We start from the raw sequence: 15,717 nt of genomic DNA on the forward strand, positions 1-15,717 counted from the left end.
AACTTTTTTTCACTGGCCTCTAAACATGAGCAATCCTCCTCTAGCTGTCACTATATATTTGGTTCCCCTTTGGCAAGTGCACTCTTCTTTAATATAATTTGTATTTTTTTTCTCAATATTGCAATTGGGATTTGATTTGCAATTACCGTAATTTTCGGACTATAAGTCGCGTTTTTTTTTCACATTTTATGGCTGGTGCGACTTATACTCCGGTGCGACTTATAGTCCGAAAATTACGGTATTGTTTTTTTCTAAGTCATTTTCCAATGTATTTTTTAACAAACAAGTAAATTCATATATACAGCAATAAACAATGTCAGATGGGTTGGTCTCATAGGTTAAACTAATGCTAAAATAAATGTGTACCCATAAATCAATATCAAAACAGTTTATCTTCTTTCAGTTGAAATAATATACTAAGCATTTTCATTTGCAGTATTTTAAGCATACGACAATTTCACAAAAACCAACAAACAAGTGTGGTTTGAACAGCATTAATGCTACACTCATATAAAGTAAAGCCAACCGTCCGACCAATTAAAACAAACCAGCCACCCCACCCCAAATTGCAATCTTAGTGATTTGAAATTTCCAATTGACTACTTTGCAGTGTCAATTTCAATATAATTGTTCAGGCCAGGTATCTAGACAAGCACACTTGCACCAGTTCTTTCACACCTCCAACCAGACACTTTTACATATTTACCCTCCAAACTCGACACCTGCATCCTTTTCACCCACAAAACAAGAACATGACCGTTTACATTTTACGAGGAGGAAAAAAAAACACAGCTTTGGAAAATGTGCCTACTTCTTCGAGTTCATGAGCGCCGCACATCTAAAACCGTCTAGCGGCTTGTTTGGTTCTTCTCCATCGCACCTTGATGTCTTTCTGTTCACCGAGATTAGAAACGTAGCGTTCAGTGGAGCCCATCTCTCAACCGGTCTGATTGGGAGTTGTAATTTGCCCAGTTGCTCTGTCTCAGGCGAGTTTTCTCGGGGGGAATGATACACCGAGGCATGATATTACATGGGGGTGAAATTAGAGTGTCGAGCTTTGCTCGGTAGACTGGATGAGCTTGGAATGTTTAAAAGAGTGAATGTTGTTTTTCCTTTTCATTTGGGACACATTTCAACTGCAGACGACAAACAATGTCAAACAATTCTCATCACAGATTTGCACAAACAAGAGAATCACAGGCATGTGCCTGTCTGGCCGGTTGTTGCCGACGGTGCTTAGTGGACAAACATCACACACGTGCACCAACTGCTTGTCTCACCAGTTCTCATCTGAACTCATCTTAATACCTGTATTCATTTTAAATAGGAGATTATAATTTAATGTCATCGCTCTGTTGGCCACCATTGTTATTTTGGTTCCCAAATACTCATACGTGTCTATTCCGGACACACAATACACATCCTCCAGTTTCACAGATTTTTTTCCCAGATAATGTGGAAGTGAGAATCAAGTGGAAGTGAGATTTTCTCTTTTAAATATCCTTTTTAATATTTGCATCTCCATGCTCTGGAACGGATGGATGATGGGCCACATAAGATGAAAACACTTTTCAAATGTATTCGTTTGCCATGACGCGAAGCTCCTCCTAGCAGAATGTTATATTGATATTTTTAAGAAATAGTCCATTGTTAACTCCTTCCTTCCTCATGTGCTACAAGCCCTTCTTTTTCCATCCACTTCCTCTCACATACGTCCATCTTCTGTCATTTTCTGTGAAATCCCTCTTTTTCTGTCTCTGGGGGTCTGTTGGGGTTACAAAGGGTGATCAATATGTGCCAGAGAACGTCTTTTGACAAGTCAAAGTTAGTCAACTCCTCCTTGCTTTTGCCATTATGGTCCCCTTCCCTCCTTTCTGCTTTTGTTTGTCAGGCATAACAAGGTTAGCTGCCCTGTTTCTGCTTTGCATTTGGAAAGTGACTGATCAACTCCATTTGAATTTTTATCAAACTCCTCCCGATTGACGCAAACTTTAAATGCTTTGTTAACTGAGTGGTAATTGACTTTCCTAAAACTGAACCTGTTGTGCCTAAACAGGTGGTGGACGACATGGGCAACATCAAGTTTGCTCTGGACACGGGCCCGGACAGCCCTAGCAACAGCTGGCTCAAGTATGTCCGCTCCGCCCCTTCGTTTGAGGAGCAGAATCTTGTCGCCTGCCACCTCACTGGAGACCAGGTGAGTGTCCCGCTTGGATTTGGATCCCACATAAGGGACACATTGTTGTGGTGTCTTTGTCCAACGACAGCGAATGCTGCTTTGCTTTCCTGTTTCCCATCCACTAAGAGTGATTAGCGGGTTGTGTGCTTGCCATTGTGGCTGCAAAAAATTTTGGCGGGTAATGACCAAGAAACCCTTCTATTGTGTGGCTGTCACTGGGCAGATTGCCAACGTTATTAGGAAGTGACACATGTAACGAAGCTTAAAGACGGTCCAAGACTCATCTGACTCATAAAACCTTCACCTATGTAATTGGTTTGGTCAGGTGTGAACAGAGAAATAAGAACTCAGCTGCCGACCAAACCAAGCATTCTAACCAATGTTGGTGAAGGTTATTTGTTATGAGAAGAGAAAGCGATGGTGAGCAACGATGGATGTGAAGACTCACTCCATATTTTCTTATCATGTAGTAATTGTCCGGGTGTGTAATGCCATTGTCAATTGCGTCAACGTTGTGTTTCTTACTGTACAACTGTTGCAGCTCAGACCTCTTTGGTCTATTCAATTATAATCATGTGGTCGTTTGACTCAGGAGGGGCATTCGGCATGAAAAACTGTGCCAAACAAGTCATGAGAATGACTCATGGTTTGATGGGAAAAGTTGAAAGCGGCATTATCAGTATTTGTGTTCCCCGCTTTCGAGACAATATCATGAATTGGTCAAAGAGTTTAGTGACTTCTTTCCGTGTGTGGTGTATTTGAATGAGCAATCAGAATGTAACTTTATGCATAGGGCCAAAGAGAAGTCAAACTTGCCCTTGAATGATGGGAGATGGCATGACATGCGACATGACAGTGGTACGACAGGAGCCGAATGCTCCCATAGAACTGGTTTGTGTGTTTCCACATTCCTGTCACTCCATTCTTATTTGTGTCTTAATCCCTGCCTGCATAGCCGGGTACTCCTCGTGCCTCGCCCGCCTTTTGTCTCCTTTCTTCGTCCTCGAGTCTTGACCTGCCACCTGTCACTCTGTCACATGGAGGGGACGGGCCACCGTGTCCGTTTAAGATTCAGACACTTAGAAAGAAAAAGCAAGTCAGAAGGAAAACACGGGGGCCTCTGAGATTGACAAGCACCAATTGGCTGGCGACACCAACCTGCCTAATCCTTTTAAGATTTTCACATCAGTGCCCCCTGCCACTGCCGTACATTGTCAAATGAAAGAATCAGTGCACCACAGAAAATTGTGCAGACTTAGTGGACCCAGTAAAGGTCACGTGTTCTGTTGCTTTTTGATGCGTTTTGCAGTTTGTACCTGGCAAATGGCTTTGCTTTTGTTTTCCTGGCCAGTGGTTCGTCACAGTTATGAGCCCATCTTTTATTTACACACGCCACAACACATGGCCACTCAGTGCTAAAATGTTTTGTTGTTGATTTTTGTTTCAGTGATTCGCCTTCTCTGCTCTTTTACATGCACAATGCATGAGTTTAAGGAAATGTGTGCACTCTGCAAATTCAAATGCAGGCCTTGAAAGAAAAGAAAAACAAAAGGGACGAGTCTGTTTGTGTATGACTTTATGTTGTAAGATGAACATATATGGAACATTGTAGGCAATTAATTTAGCTTGGTATCATTCAATTAGGCTTCTTTTAGTTTTTGAACGGTGGATTACCCTCCCACTAATATTTAAAGCCCTTAAACGATGGCCTCCCGATTCTTCTCTGTCTAAAAATGTAGAGCACCTGTTCAGTGGCTGAGGCAATGTTGCATCCAGTGAGGGTGAAAACGTTGGGAGTGTTGCAATAAGTTGGGGCTAAGGTGGGTTGATTTGATGAAATACATACAGTATGTGTACATACAGTATGTCCACCTTCTACTCACTCTGTTGTGTTGGGAAGCGCTGTGAGCCCTGTTTGATCTGCCCTTTCACCCCTGGATGGATTCATCAATAGACACACACAGAAGGTGTCTGTGTGTGTGTGTCTAGGCCCACAGGGGGTTTACTGTGCGACTTGCAGCTGCCGTTGATCGATGTGCCGTCTTTTTCTCTGGACACTGGACAGAGATGAGGAGAGGTCAGGACTGATCTGAGTGTATGGGCCCTACTGTATAAGGAAACACGTACACGTGTAGAATACACACACACGTACACGCACACACAAACACACGCACACACAGACACGCGCACACACAGGATATTATAAAATAGCCGTTGTTATGCTTCAATTAGTTTATTTATTATAAGACATTTATTCCAATAAAAAAGATAATATTACTCCAGTAAACAATATGTTTTTCCTCCATTTCACCTGTGATTTTTTTTCTTTTATCAATTTTCATTAAAAATAAAAACATAACGAATTGAGACCCTATAAAGTACATCGTTACCTTTAACATTAAGTTTCGTTATTATTATTATTATTATTATTATTATTATTATTATTATTATTATTATTATTATTATTATTATTATTATTATTATTATTATTATTATTATTATTATTATTATTATACGAACAATATTCGTGTGAATATTTCCAATCGCTTGTCTTTAGATAGGATTTTTCTCTGCGCGTGTATTTTGTATATATGTCGACGACGTGCGTATATCGGGAGTGAGCGTGTGCGGGTCACTCGGGTTTGCATTTATCCATTACGCACATCAATATTAGATGCGTGCTGTTGATGGGGGTGGAGGGGTGCTCGGACCTGCGGGGAGGGGTCCTCCGTGCCAAGATAAGACGAGTAGGAGTGGCCGGCGGGGGGACCACAGAGAGAGCGAGAGAGAGCGACACAGAAAGAGAATGAGCGTAAACCAGTGAGAGAGAGCGAGAGAGAGCGAGAGAGAGCAAGAGAGAGAGAGAGAGAGCGCGCACCGGGGGTCGTGAGGAGGAACCACGAAAAGAGAGAAAGAGAGAGAGAGCGACTCATCATCATCATCTTTAAAGACGCTCGGAGACTAGATTAAAGAAAACTCCGAGCGACGGCAGTACACCAGTTCAAGAAGGCAAACTCGTCGAACGTGTCACCTGGCGTGCGCAAGACTGCCGGGACGTTCCGCGACTTCTGAGGTTCGGCCGGCTTCGTTTGCTCCATCGGCCCGATTCCCGGCCGGGACTGGGAGTTGCGGTGGAGCGAGTATGGGTTGCGTTGCCAACTCCACCGGGACCCAAGTGCTAGTGCAACTGGAGGCTCTCCGCACCGCCGCGCAACTTTCTCAACTATTCCGCCTCACGGAGAAAAGAAAGGTCAGGCCACTATTATAAATAATAATAATAATAATAATAATAATAATAATAATAATAATAATAATAATAATAATAATAATAATAATAATAATAATAATAATAATAATAATAATAATAATAATAATAATAATGTGTCGTATCGGCTTTGTCATGCAACTCTTCAAAGTTAGTTTTGTGCTTCTGCGAGTGTGTGTGCGGGGGGGGGGGGTAGTGCGCTCTGGCACACATGGCCTTCAGTTGGTGTTGAGAGCCCTCGTGTGGCCCAACTTCACATGGCAGGCTTTGCGAACTTGTCCGCGCAGAAGTGATTTCTTTAATAAAAGGCTACTGACTTACTCTGCTCTATATGGATGGGTTTGTACTTGATAACTTGGCTATTCACGTTGCTGTTTTAAATGTTTAATGTGTGCATGCATTTTTTTTCTATGCTTTAGAAATTGTGTCTGATAAATGTTCACGATGGGTTGCCCATCCATGATGGGATGTCACTCTTATTCTATTAAACATACCTAAAAATCTTAAGCAATTTGCGATAAATTGTGCAGAACGTTTTAGATTTGAAATTCTGAAGCGTACATTTAGTGGCCGCTGCAATTTAGAGCAATTGCACAAGCGCCTATAGACCTTTGCAGACGTTTTCTAAAAGTGTTCGTTGATTGATTTATATCAAAAATATTATAATAAATTTTAAGATGAGTCGGCGTGTGCTGTCAATTGTGGAGACTGGTTTTGTTTCGATCGCGCCGAAAAATAGTTTCTATCACACTGATTTTATTCTTTTACAGCTAGAGTGAGCAGGTAACCTGCTGTATTTATGTATCAATCAGAGCCAAGGCCTCTCATTTCTAATGATTTTCACCTCGGCTTTTTAATTTATTTTGTAATAACAATTCTCTTTCTCTCTCTCTCTTTCTTTCCGTAGATTTATTACAAAGCTGTCCGAGACATAGATGCAGGGGAGGAGCTTTTAGTTTATATGAAGGACGGCATTTTCCCGGAGGGATCCATGGCACCCAACTTGCAAGGTAAGAAGACTAATGTACCTCATTAGCTCACAATTTAAACTCTCTCCAAAACTGCGGCCTCTTTTACTTGGGCGCACTGCGCGATGTGCATACCACTTCACCCACCGCTCACTGCTGTTCATTTGGACGAAAAATAAAAAGTAAATTATTTCAATTGTTAAATAAAAAATCAATGGCACTTGAAGTAATATTTTAACGGACTTTCCAATAACTGCGCACTTTTGTTTTATTTCGCCGAATACAACAGGGAGGGAAAATCGTTGGAACTTAAATTATTTCCAATTTATTATCAACTTCACACTGTAAAACCATCCACAGAATTCAAACTCACGATTACACTTGTTCTAACAAAAGCTACAGTTTTTAAATGATATAATTTTATATTTTAAAAAATGAACACACTTTTTCTCTCTGTCTCTCTCCCTCGCTCTCTCTCTCTCTCGCTCTCTCTCTCTCTCCCTCTCGCTATCTCTCACACACACATTGTTTGCATTATTTCAGCCATTTACCAGTGCATTGATGCAAAATTCGGTTCGTAGTTTTTCCTACATGCAAGAAGATTTATTCGATATGCAAATATATACACGGGAAACTAAGGAAGTGTGCGAGCCCAATTGTTAGATAGAAGTGACTGAGTGTAAATGGTTTGTTCAGCATTCGTGTGTGTACGGGTGTGTGCGCGCGCGTAGAGGGGGCGTATGCGCGGGCACGTGGCATGCGCACATTTGCTTGTGCGCGCCACAAGTGTATACGGGTGCGTGTGCTCGCGAGTGTTTTAATTAATAGAGGGCATACAAAGAGGAAGCAGGCTAATAAAAAGTCTGCAATAAAAAGTAATTTTGTTTGTGAATATGCGTAAAATGGGAGGATCAGCCATAAAAACAATTTATTCTACTCTAATATTTTTTTTAGTCCTAGTGCAGTGTGCTTTCTGCATGGGATTTATCGGAGAGGGAATTTAGAGTAAAGAACTTGAGGAGCCCCTTGAGACGTCACCCATGGTCCCAGATTAGCTGCTAAACTACACATAATCGTCTTTCCAATCATATCCCCCAGAGTCATTAGCCTTCGCTTTAAAACCCACCAGCCCCACTGAGATGAGCAAAAGAAAAGCCATTTTAATTTGTGAGTCATATTTTTTCTTTTTGAAACTTCATCAAAGTGCCAAGGAGAAAGAAATATCAAAATACACTTTCTTTGGAACATGTGCACGCTGGTGTCAAAGTGTGCAATTTAGTAGAGCTCTTTAACCCAGTGTAATGGCCCATTGACCAGCAGGTCATTTGTCCTCCTCATCAAGGTTGGATACATGGCCGTTGCTACGCTAATGCTCTTTTAATGTGCCCAAGAAGGTCCAGTTGGATAAACGGTCGCAGTAGAATATGAGCCGAGCGTTGCACTGTATACGTCGCTGCCTGCCGATAAACCCATTCAAATGATGAATGGGTGTGTACGTTGTGGGTTGGCAGGTGGGTGCTTTTGGCGCCACCGTGTCCCTGCCTACCTCTATTCCTCGAGTCGCACCATATTCCTTTTTGGAAATTGTTCACGCACGTACGCTTAGTGATGTGCACAAAGCGTCTCCGCTGGGCTTCCCTCCCCAAGCTGTTGAACTTGGACAGGGGCTCAGGAACTCGCTATTGAAAGGACTGGCCTGAGTTTTTATGTGTTTGACCTCAATGGTGAGAAGAATTGTAAAGGTTATCAACATGGAAGGGACAGACTGGGCTCTATTGTTTCCCGTCTACACATGGAGCCCCTGCAACACTTTCCCTAACAAGCAATTAACGGTGTTAATGAAGGCTATATATTTCACGGCTAATTGATTTCCATTTTATGCCATTGTCGATGGTTGGGTTGTTGGTTTTACCACCTAATTGAGAGTCAATTTAGCTGTAACTAACCCAGAGAGAGACAATTGATGCTAATGACGATATAGATTGATGAACTGATACAAATCATCAAAAGATTGATCCATAGAATAGTTACAATTAGGACCACTATTATTCAAACCCTGAATTTAGTAAAGTCGCTGTGCTTAATTTTTGGGGAAAATAAATAAATAAGATATGACACTTTTAATATGTATTTCATTGTAAAGGCTATTGTAGTGACTCGAGCGCTGTGTTTTGTGCACACAGATGAGCAGGTGTATCGCTGTGAAGACTGTGACGAATTGTTCTCATCAACTCTCGAGTTGCGGCGACACCAAAAATATTCCTGCTCTAGTGCGGGCTCCATCTTTGACACCCTCAGAGAAGACTTCAAACAGGAGCGGGAGGACAGCGATGAGCCCGTCCACGAGTGTAAAGACTGTGAGAAGATCTTTCCAAACGAGTACAGGTGAACTACATTGTGACAGCGCCAGTGGGATCTCACAAAGTGTTGTAAATGTTCAATTTGGTTCATTACGCTTGTTCTGTCCACATGAAGTCTGGGCCAGCACATGATAGTCCACACAGAAGAACGGGAGTACAAGTGTGACCAGTGTCCCAAAGCTTTCAACTGGAAGTCCAACCTCATTCGTCACCAGATGTCACATGACAGCGGCAAGCGCTTTGAGTGTGAAAATTGTGATAAGGTACAGCAAACCCGGCACGTAAGTGGTGAACTGGACACACAGACTTTACCTGATCAGAAATTCTGCTCGATTTGGTTTCATTGTCAATCCTGAAAGTAAATGTAAAGATATTCCGTCACGATAAAAGTGCGCAAAGGTTCATGAAATGTGACAATGAAATACATAGTACTATTTGTGTCAATTGTGTTCATCACAGGTCTTCACAGATCCCAGCAATCTCCAGCGTCACATCCGCTCCCAACACGTGGGGGCTCGAGCTCACACTTGTCCCGAGTGTGGCAAGACCTTTGCCACTTCGTCAGGCCTCAAACAGCATAAGCACATCCACAGCAGTGTCAAACCTTTTATCTGTAAGTGAGAGTCCTGTTTGCTTCAACTTTGGTGTCAGTCTCTGGATTTGATGCCACCTTGTACTTTTCTATATGAATCTTTTCATTACATTGCTTTTTATCTTGTGTGAGTCTTCTGAACCAAACACATGAGTCCAAAGTTTATCTTTGCATTCATCTATTCAACCGTACAGTCTTATGAAAAAGCTGTACATTGTGTTGGACTCAACTTTACTATTTCCGACTTTACATGAAGGCAGCAAGTCTTTGCTTGATGTTTTCATCCCAAACTCCCATTCACGTGTTGCTTGTGTATGTCGTGGTCAATTTGGTTTACACAGTTAGAGACAGTGTTAAAAAGGGTTTAACCAGGCCCTGATGGGCTGCATCTTCTTGTACCCCCAGGTGAGGTGTGCCACAAATCCTACACCCAGTTCTCCAACCTCTGCCGCCACAAGCGTATGCATGCCGACTGCCGAACTCAGATCAAGTGCAAGGACTGTGGCCAGTTGTTCAGCACTACCTCCTCCCTAAACAAGCACCGGCGCTTCTGCGAGGGCAAAAACCATTACGGCTCTCCAACGGGAATGTTCAATCCTGGTATTCCCATGAGCTCCAGTCCAATTATGGCTAAGGCCAAGTCCCACCATCCTCACCTTCCGGGTCTGAACCAGTCCGGTTTGGGCTTCCCCGACTACTTTCCGTCCAGACCTCATCCTCATGCTGGTTTGCCATTCTCCCCAGGGCCCCACGGTTTCCCATCCCTTCCGCATGGTTTCCCAGGCATCTTTCCTCCGTCACTGTATCCACGACCGCCTCTATTGCCGGCTAGTCCAATGATGAAGATGCCCCTTGGCAACAGCACTCAAGAAGTCAAACTGCCTCAGAGTCCTCTAGATGGCCCTCCATTATCCTTAGTTAGCTCAACAAATAGTAATGGTGGCAACGGTTTAAGTCTAACTGAGGACAAAGATAGCGAGAGCAAACTAGATTTGTCCTCTGGTGGAGAGGTAAAGACTAAATCCAAGATGGCAGACATTTCAGATGGCAGTGACCTGGAAGATGTTAACACCACAAGTGGGACAGATTTGGACACCACAACTGGTACGGTCTCAGGTGATGGTTCTGACCTGGAGAGTGATGGAGATAGTGAACGTGAGCATAACGGCAAAAGAAGAAAGCCGCCTGTGGTCCTATCAAGGCAAGATGGCCACCAGTTAGAGGAGGCAAACAGTGCTGTGATTCCAGCGGTGTCTAATTCAGGGAACCTCTCCATCAACCGTCCCTTTTTTTCATCAGTGTCAACCCAGCACTCTTTCTTCCCCCCACCTGATGAGCAAGCACTGCCACCCACCACCGCGAATGCTAACGTAGCCACCACCGATTCCATCAAAGCCATTGCTTCTATTGCTGAGAAATATTTTGGCCCCGGCTTGATAGGTCTTCATCAAGAGAAGAAGATGGGTCCATTGCCCTACCACTCCATGTTCCCCTTCCAGTTCCTACCCAATTTCCACAACTCCCTGTACCCCTTTAGCACTGAGCGAGGTGCCCTCACCTCTGGCCTGTTCTTTAAGGGAGATCCCAAGTCGCCTCGTGAGCAGCTACATAAGATGGTTTCTGGTGCACTCGGCGCGCCTGTCCCCGCTGTAGAATCACCATTTGATCTCAGTACAAAGCCCAAGGAGACCAAGTTATCTCCTCCAACTCCAGTTAACCCCTCAAACCCAAACACAAATACTGGCAGTAGCATGGGCTCTTCAATAATATCTGGCAGCGAGGAACAACCATTAGACCTCAGTATTAACAACAGAAGCCGAGGAAGTCACAACGGTATGGCAGTCGAAGCGCAAAATCAAAAGAACCACATCTATGGAATTGGAAAGGGAGTGTCCATCAAGGATGAAAGTCCCAGTTTTCCAATTCCTCACTCCCAGTCACTGCATCAATCCCCAATTGTACCGCACCAACAGGCACAGCAACACCAACCACCTCCTCTGCACTACGCCAAACCTTCCGCTTTCTTCATGGACCCAATATACAGGTATTTCTACCCCGATTAGACCACAAAGCATTACTTACACATGTGTCAAATGTCTTTGGAGCGAGGCATTGGATTTTGCAGATGATGCCTGACCTTGGTATGTAACCCTCTGCCTTGCTGTTGGTCCAGCAGGGTGGAGAAAAGGAAGCTACTTGACCCTGTAGGAGCTTTGAAGGAGAAGTTCCTCAGGCCTTCACCGCAGCTATTTCATCCGCAGGTAGACCTACATTAAAACGACATACATGTGCCAGAATAAGTATGCCAAATAGTGCATGTGCTACTCTGAAATCGAAAGAACCACCTCTGAGGTATTTCTGATTATCACCACACGTGATCAAGTATTGGTGTGACACAAAAGGTTCATGATGTGAACATCCGTCTCTTCTCCCTCCCACACTGCTACAACCTGAATTGATTGGGCTCCGCGCACCATCATTCCACACTGTTGATGTTATGTTCTCAAGGGCTGTATGACTTCTTCCTTTGTTTATTGAATGGCGCCTGTGTACTTGGTCACGCTACCTTTTTCAGAAGACACAGCCTGTTATTGCAGCCCCTTTGATAATCACGCACATTGTTCGACTGTCCCCAGACTCTGCCTGTACAAATCTTGATCGCAAAGAATGATATTATTTTCTTTTAATGAATAGTAAGCACTTGAATTGTATCCTCACTAATCTTAGACATGGCATTGTTTCATATAGTGGGAGCCCACGGGCCAGCTCATAACCTAAACCCCCTCCAAAATGTTTTCTGTCGTGAACTGGCTGGCTAGATAATAGCACCGTGTCCATCAAGGACATCCTGTGTTTGTGTCCAGGAGAATAAGGGGCTCTTGTCGGGGAAACTGCTTAAAATCTGACCTGGAAATCTGTGCCCTCTATCAACTGTGACTTTGCAGTACACACATCTGGAGCATATGTGGACAGATGGACTCAATATGTTTTTTTTTTAAATTGGTGCTTGGTTCAATGAATGAAGAAATTGATTACCTAGCATGCTAACCCAAAAAAAATATCTTACATTTTTTTCCCTAATTACCAATGACCACTGCGGTGCTATAGCTACAGTAATTCTGCAAATAGTTCTTCCCAGCTGACTTTGGGCGAGAAGCAGAAGCAGGGTAAACTGATCACCAGCCACAATTTAAAGTCTTCAATCAACCTAACAAGCATGTTTTTGGAATGTGGGAGGAAGCCAGCAGTACCAAGAGAAAACCCATGCAAACATGGGGAGAACATGCAGACTCCAGACAGAATGTCCAGATCCTAAATTAGAACACCAAAACCTCAGAACTGCGAGGCAGACATGCAAACCACCACCCTGCCTAAACGAGACAAAAGCTTTTATTACTCTAAACCTTTTTACATGTTGTCCCGTGACATACCTTTTCTTGTTATAATCCACCTAACATACAGTTTTCTCATCTTATTCTTTAAGCATGTAAGCTTCCCAGTGATCCAAAAACAATGGCACCACTAATTCAGTCTTCATGACAAAATCAGAACCCCCACACCCGCCCGCCCTTAGCTTGTTCTCAGACTGCGAATAAACACATTGAGACGGCATGTCTGTCCCTGTGTCTCTCCCGTCCCGTATTCACTAAAAAAGGAAGGATGTAAGCTGTTTTTGGCAAATAAACTCCTACATAACTACCTCCCGCCCCCCGCCTCCCCTTTGTTCACAAGTATCTCGGGGGAAGGCCGCAGCTATCAGTTGGGGTTATCTCAAACTATATTGTGCAGCGCCATACGGAACTCTTGAATGGCTCATTTAGCCAGCTCGCCAGAGATGTGAGGACATGGCCAAGAAAAGAGAGGCTAGTGGGAGAGGAGAAGATACTTTGAGAGGGTGTACTTTTGGCAAATGCTGAAATGCTGACGGGAGGAACTTACTTTCCACCTTCTATTTGTCTCAATATATTCAACATGTTTGTCTGTTTTTATTCATCATTATACATCTTTGTTTCAACACACTCAAACACCACCACTTCCTCATCTCCTCAGATGTCTGCCATGGAGAACATGACAGAAAAACTGGAAAGCTTTGGTGCACTAAAACTGGACATGCCGCCCAATTCACTGCAACATACGGCTCACCCACTCTTCAACTTCCGCTCCCCTCCCCCTTCTCTCTCGGATGCCATCCTCCGCAAGGGCAAGGAACGCTATGCCTGCAGGTCAGTGCCACACCTTGTAGCTGATGATGTTTTTTTTCAAAGGATGCTCAAATATGGAAATATTTTTTTCTATGTTCTTTTCTCTTCCTGCTTTTCTGTTCATTCTCCCATGAAGGTACTGTGGGAAAATCTTTCCTCGCTCGGCAAACCTCACCAGACACTTGCGAACACACACGGGCGAACAGCCTTACAGGTATTTCCAGTATTATTAGTATTATGTATTATTTGTGTATTTATATGTATTATTTATTTCTCATGTGGGCAATGTGAATGAGTTGCTCAAGATTGGAGGTAGAAAGGTTGAAGCTTCTCAATCATTTTTGTTTCTTATGTTCTCTCTATCTCTCACTCTCTTGCTCTCTCACTCTCTCTCTCTCTCTCTCTCTCTCGCTCGCTCGCTCTCTCTCTCACTGTAGCAGATTTCTATTAATTAATTAATTAATTAATTCATTCATTCATTAACTTTAATATTTTATATTTTATAAATGTATATTCTAATTTTTCTAATACCGTTTTTTTCCATGTATAATCCGCACCCTAAAAATGGCATGTCGATGCTGGAAAAAAGCCTGTACCCATGTATAATACGCAGCCAAATTTTGACTCCTACTTAAGTCCGTAAACGTAAAATTATTTCAGAAAAAAGATCATCTTTGGGAACAACCGGATTTTATTCTGCCGGTGAGTATCACTGCGCATGCGCTAGCAAACTCAATAGCGAAGACATGTTTCGGATTTGTGTAGGGTACATTGTGACAGCAAACGAGCAGGTGATCGAGCAAGCGTCTGATACGAGAGCATTGTGTTCGTATGGAGCGTGTTTGAAGGGAACAGCAGAGAAGAAAGCGCATCTGTAATGGCGGCCTCCGTATCATATCCGGATTTAAAAAAAAATAATAATATATTTTTTTTTTTTTTTGTACCCATGTATAATGCACACCCCAGATTTTAGGACAATAAATTAGTTAAATTTTGCGCGTTATACATGAAAAAAAAACGGTATTATTTTTTCTTTATTAGTAAATAATTATTATTCTATTTATTTATGTGATTACTCTAATTTATAATTACAGCGTACTATTTAATTAATCATATTAAATCTCCATTTATTCCATTGAGAAATATGATTTTGGACACAAATGTCCCAAGTGGTCAAAAAACAAAATGAACACATTCCTCAAGGTATAATTCTATCAACTCTATAATTATTAGATTTTGACGTAGAATGTCCACGTTGCAAATGCAGAGATTCTATACTGTATGATGAACCAAATTGTAGGTGGTCACCCTGGTTCTCCTGTGTGCCCTGACAGGTGCAAGTACTGTGACCGCTCATTCAGCATCTCGTCCAACCTGCAACGCCACGTTCGCAACATCCACAACAAGGAGAAACCCTTCAAGTGTCACCTGTGCAACCGCTGCTTCGGTCAGCAGACCAACCTCGACCGCCATCTCAAGAAGCACGAGCATGAGAACCTTCCTGGTAGGATTCCCTTTTAATAGAGACTTCATTTGGAGTTATTTAACTTGCCTTGTTAATGGGCTGACTTATGAACGGTACACATTAACCGTTTGGAAAATATTAAATCTTGCCCTTAATAAAATGTTTAGTGACGTGAAAGCAAACAACCATAACACGCAAAGTGGGAAAGCCACTTCATTCAAGAGTTCACACTTATTTCTCCATATGCTTTGCCAAAAACAGCTTCTCTATGCCCAGCATGGAAGTCATCCACTGCATCTATGATTGCCACTCTAGTGACATCTTAAAGTGAATAAACCTTGTTTGCTCAACATTTCAAGATGAGGCCATAAACCAACAAGGAATGGTCATTAGTTGTCATTTTGTTTTTCTCATTAAAATCTTGTAAATTGCTAAATTCAACAGACATATTTTTAGTGCATGTATTTATTATATTATTTGACAGTTTAATTTTTAAATTAGGTAGTTTGATCAGCATGTTTGAAAATGTTGAGATGGCTTGATTTAATAACGCTGATTATACCCCTCATACTACTCATATTTGTATGGCTGATGAATATTAAACTAAACACGCGGCGTCTACCTATGTGCGTGCTTACATTACTACATCGTTTGTGCATGTATTAATGTGCGCGGATGTGTATGTC

The 15,717-nt window shown here is 42.5% G+C and overlaps 1 protein-coding gene across 10 annotated transcripts in view; it reads left to right on the forward strand.

The window, feature by feature from the left end:
• The window catches only part of prdm16 (PR domain containing 16), a 152,285-nt gene that overhangs the window by 129,661 nt on the left and 6,907 nt on the right, over window positions 1-15,717 (forward strand). For 2 of the 10 annotated variants that reach the window (XM_061264351.1, XM_061264312.1), the window contains exons 4-13: window positions 2,057-2,197; window positions 6,352-6,454; window positions 8,596-8,797; window positions 8,888-9,053; window positions 9,232-9,385; window positions 9,737-11,408; window positions 11,541-11,625; window positions 13,415-13,587; window positions 13,703-13,780; window positions 14,901-15,070. In XM_061264351.1, coding sequence (XP_061120335.1) covers window positions 2,057-2,197; window positions 6,352-6,454; window positions 8,596-8,797; window positions 8,888-9,053; window positions 9,232-9,385; window positions 9,737-11,408; window positions 11,541-11,625; window positions 13,415-13,587; window positions 13,703-13,780; window positions 14,901-15,070 — 2,944 coding nt within the window. Of the gene's footprint in view, window positions 1-2,056; window positions 2,198-4,986; window positions 5,430-6,351; window positions 6,455-8,595; window positions 8,798-8,887; window positions 9,054-9,231; window positions 9,386-9,736; window positions 11,409-11,537; window positions 11,626-13,414; window positions 13,588-13,702; window positions 13,781-14,900; window positions 15,071-15,717 lie in introns of those variants that run through there. The other 8 variants (XM_061264342.1, XM_061264300.1, XM_061264369.1 and 5 more) reach the window with 6 other exon arrangements.

Source organism: Syngnathus typhle, linkage group LG2 (assembly GCF_033458585.1).
Source record: "Syngnathus typhle isolate RoL2023-S1 ecotype Sweden linkage group LG2, RoL_Styp_1.0, whole genome shotgun sequence".
Classification (NCBI taxonomy): Eukaryota; Metazoa; Chordata; class Actinopteri; order Syngnathiformes; family Syngnathidae; genus Syngnathus; species Syngnathus typhle.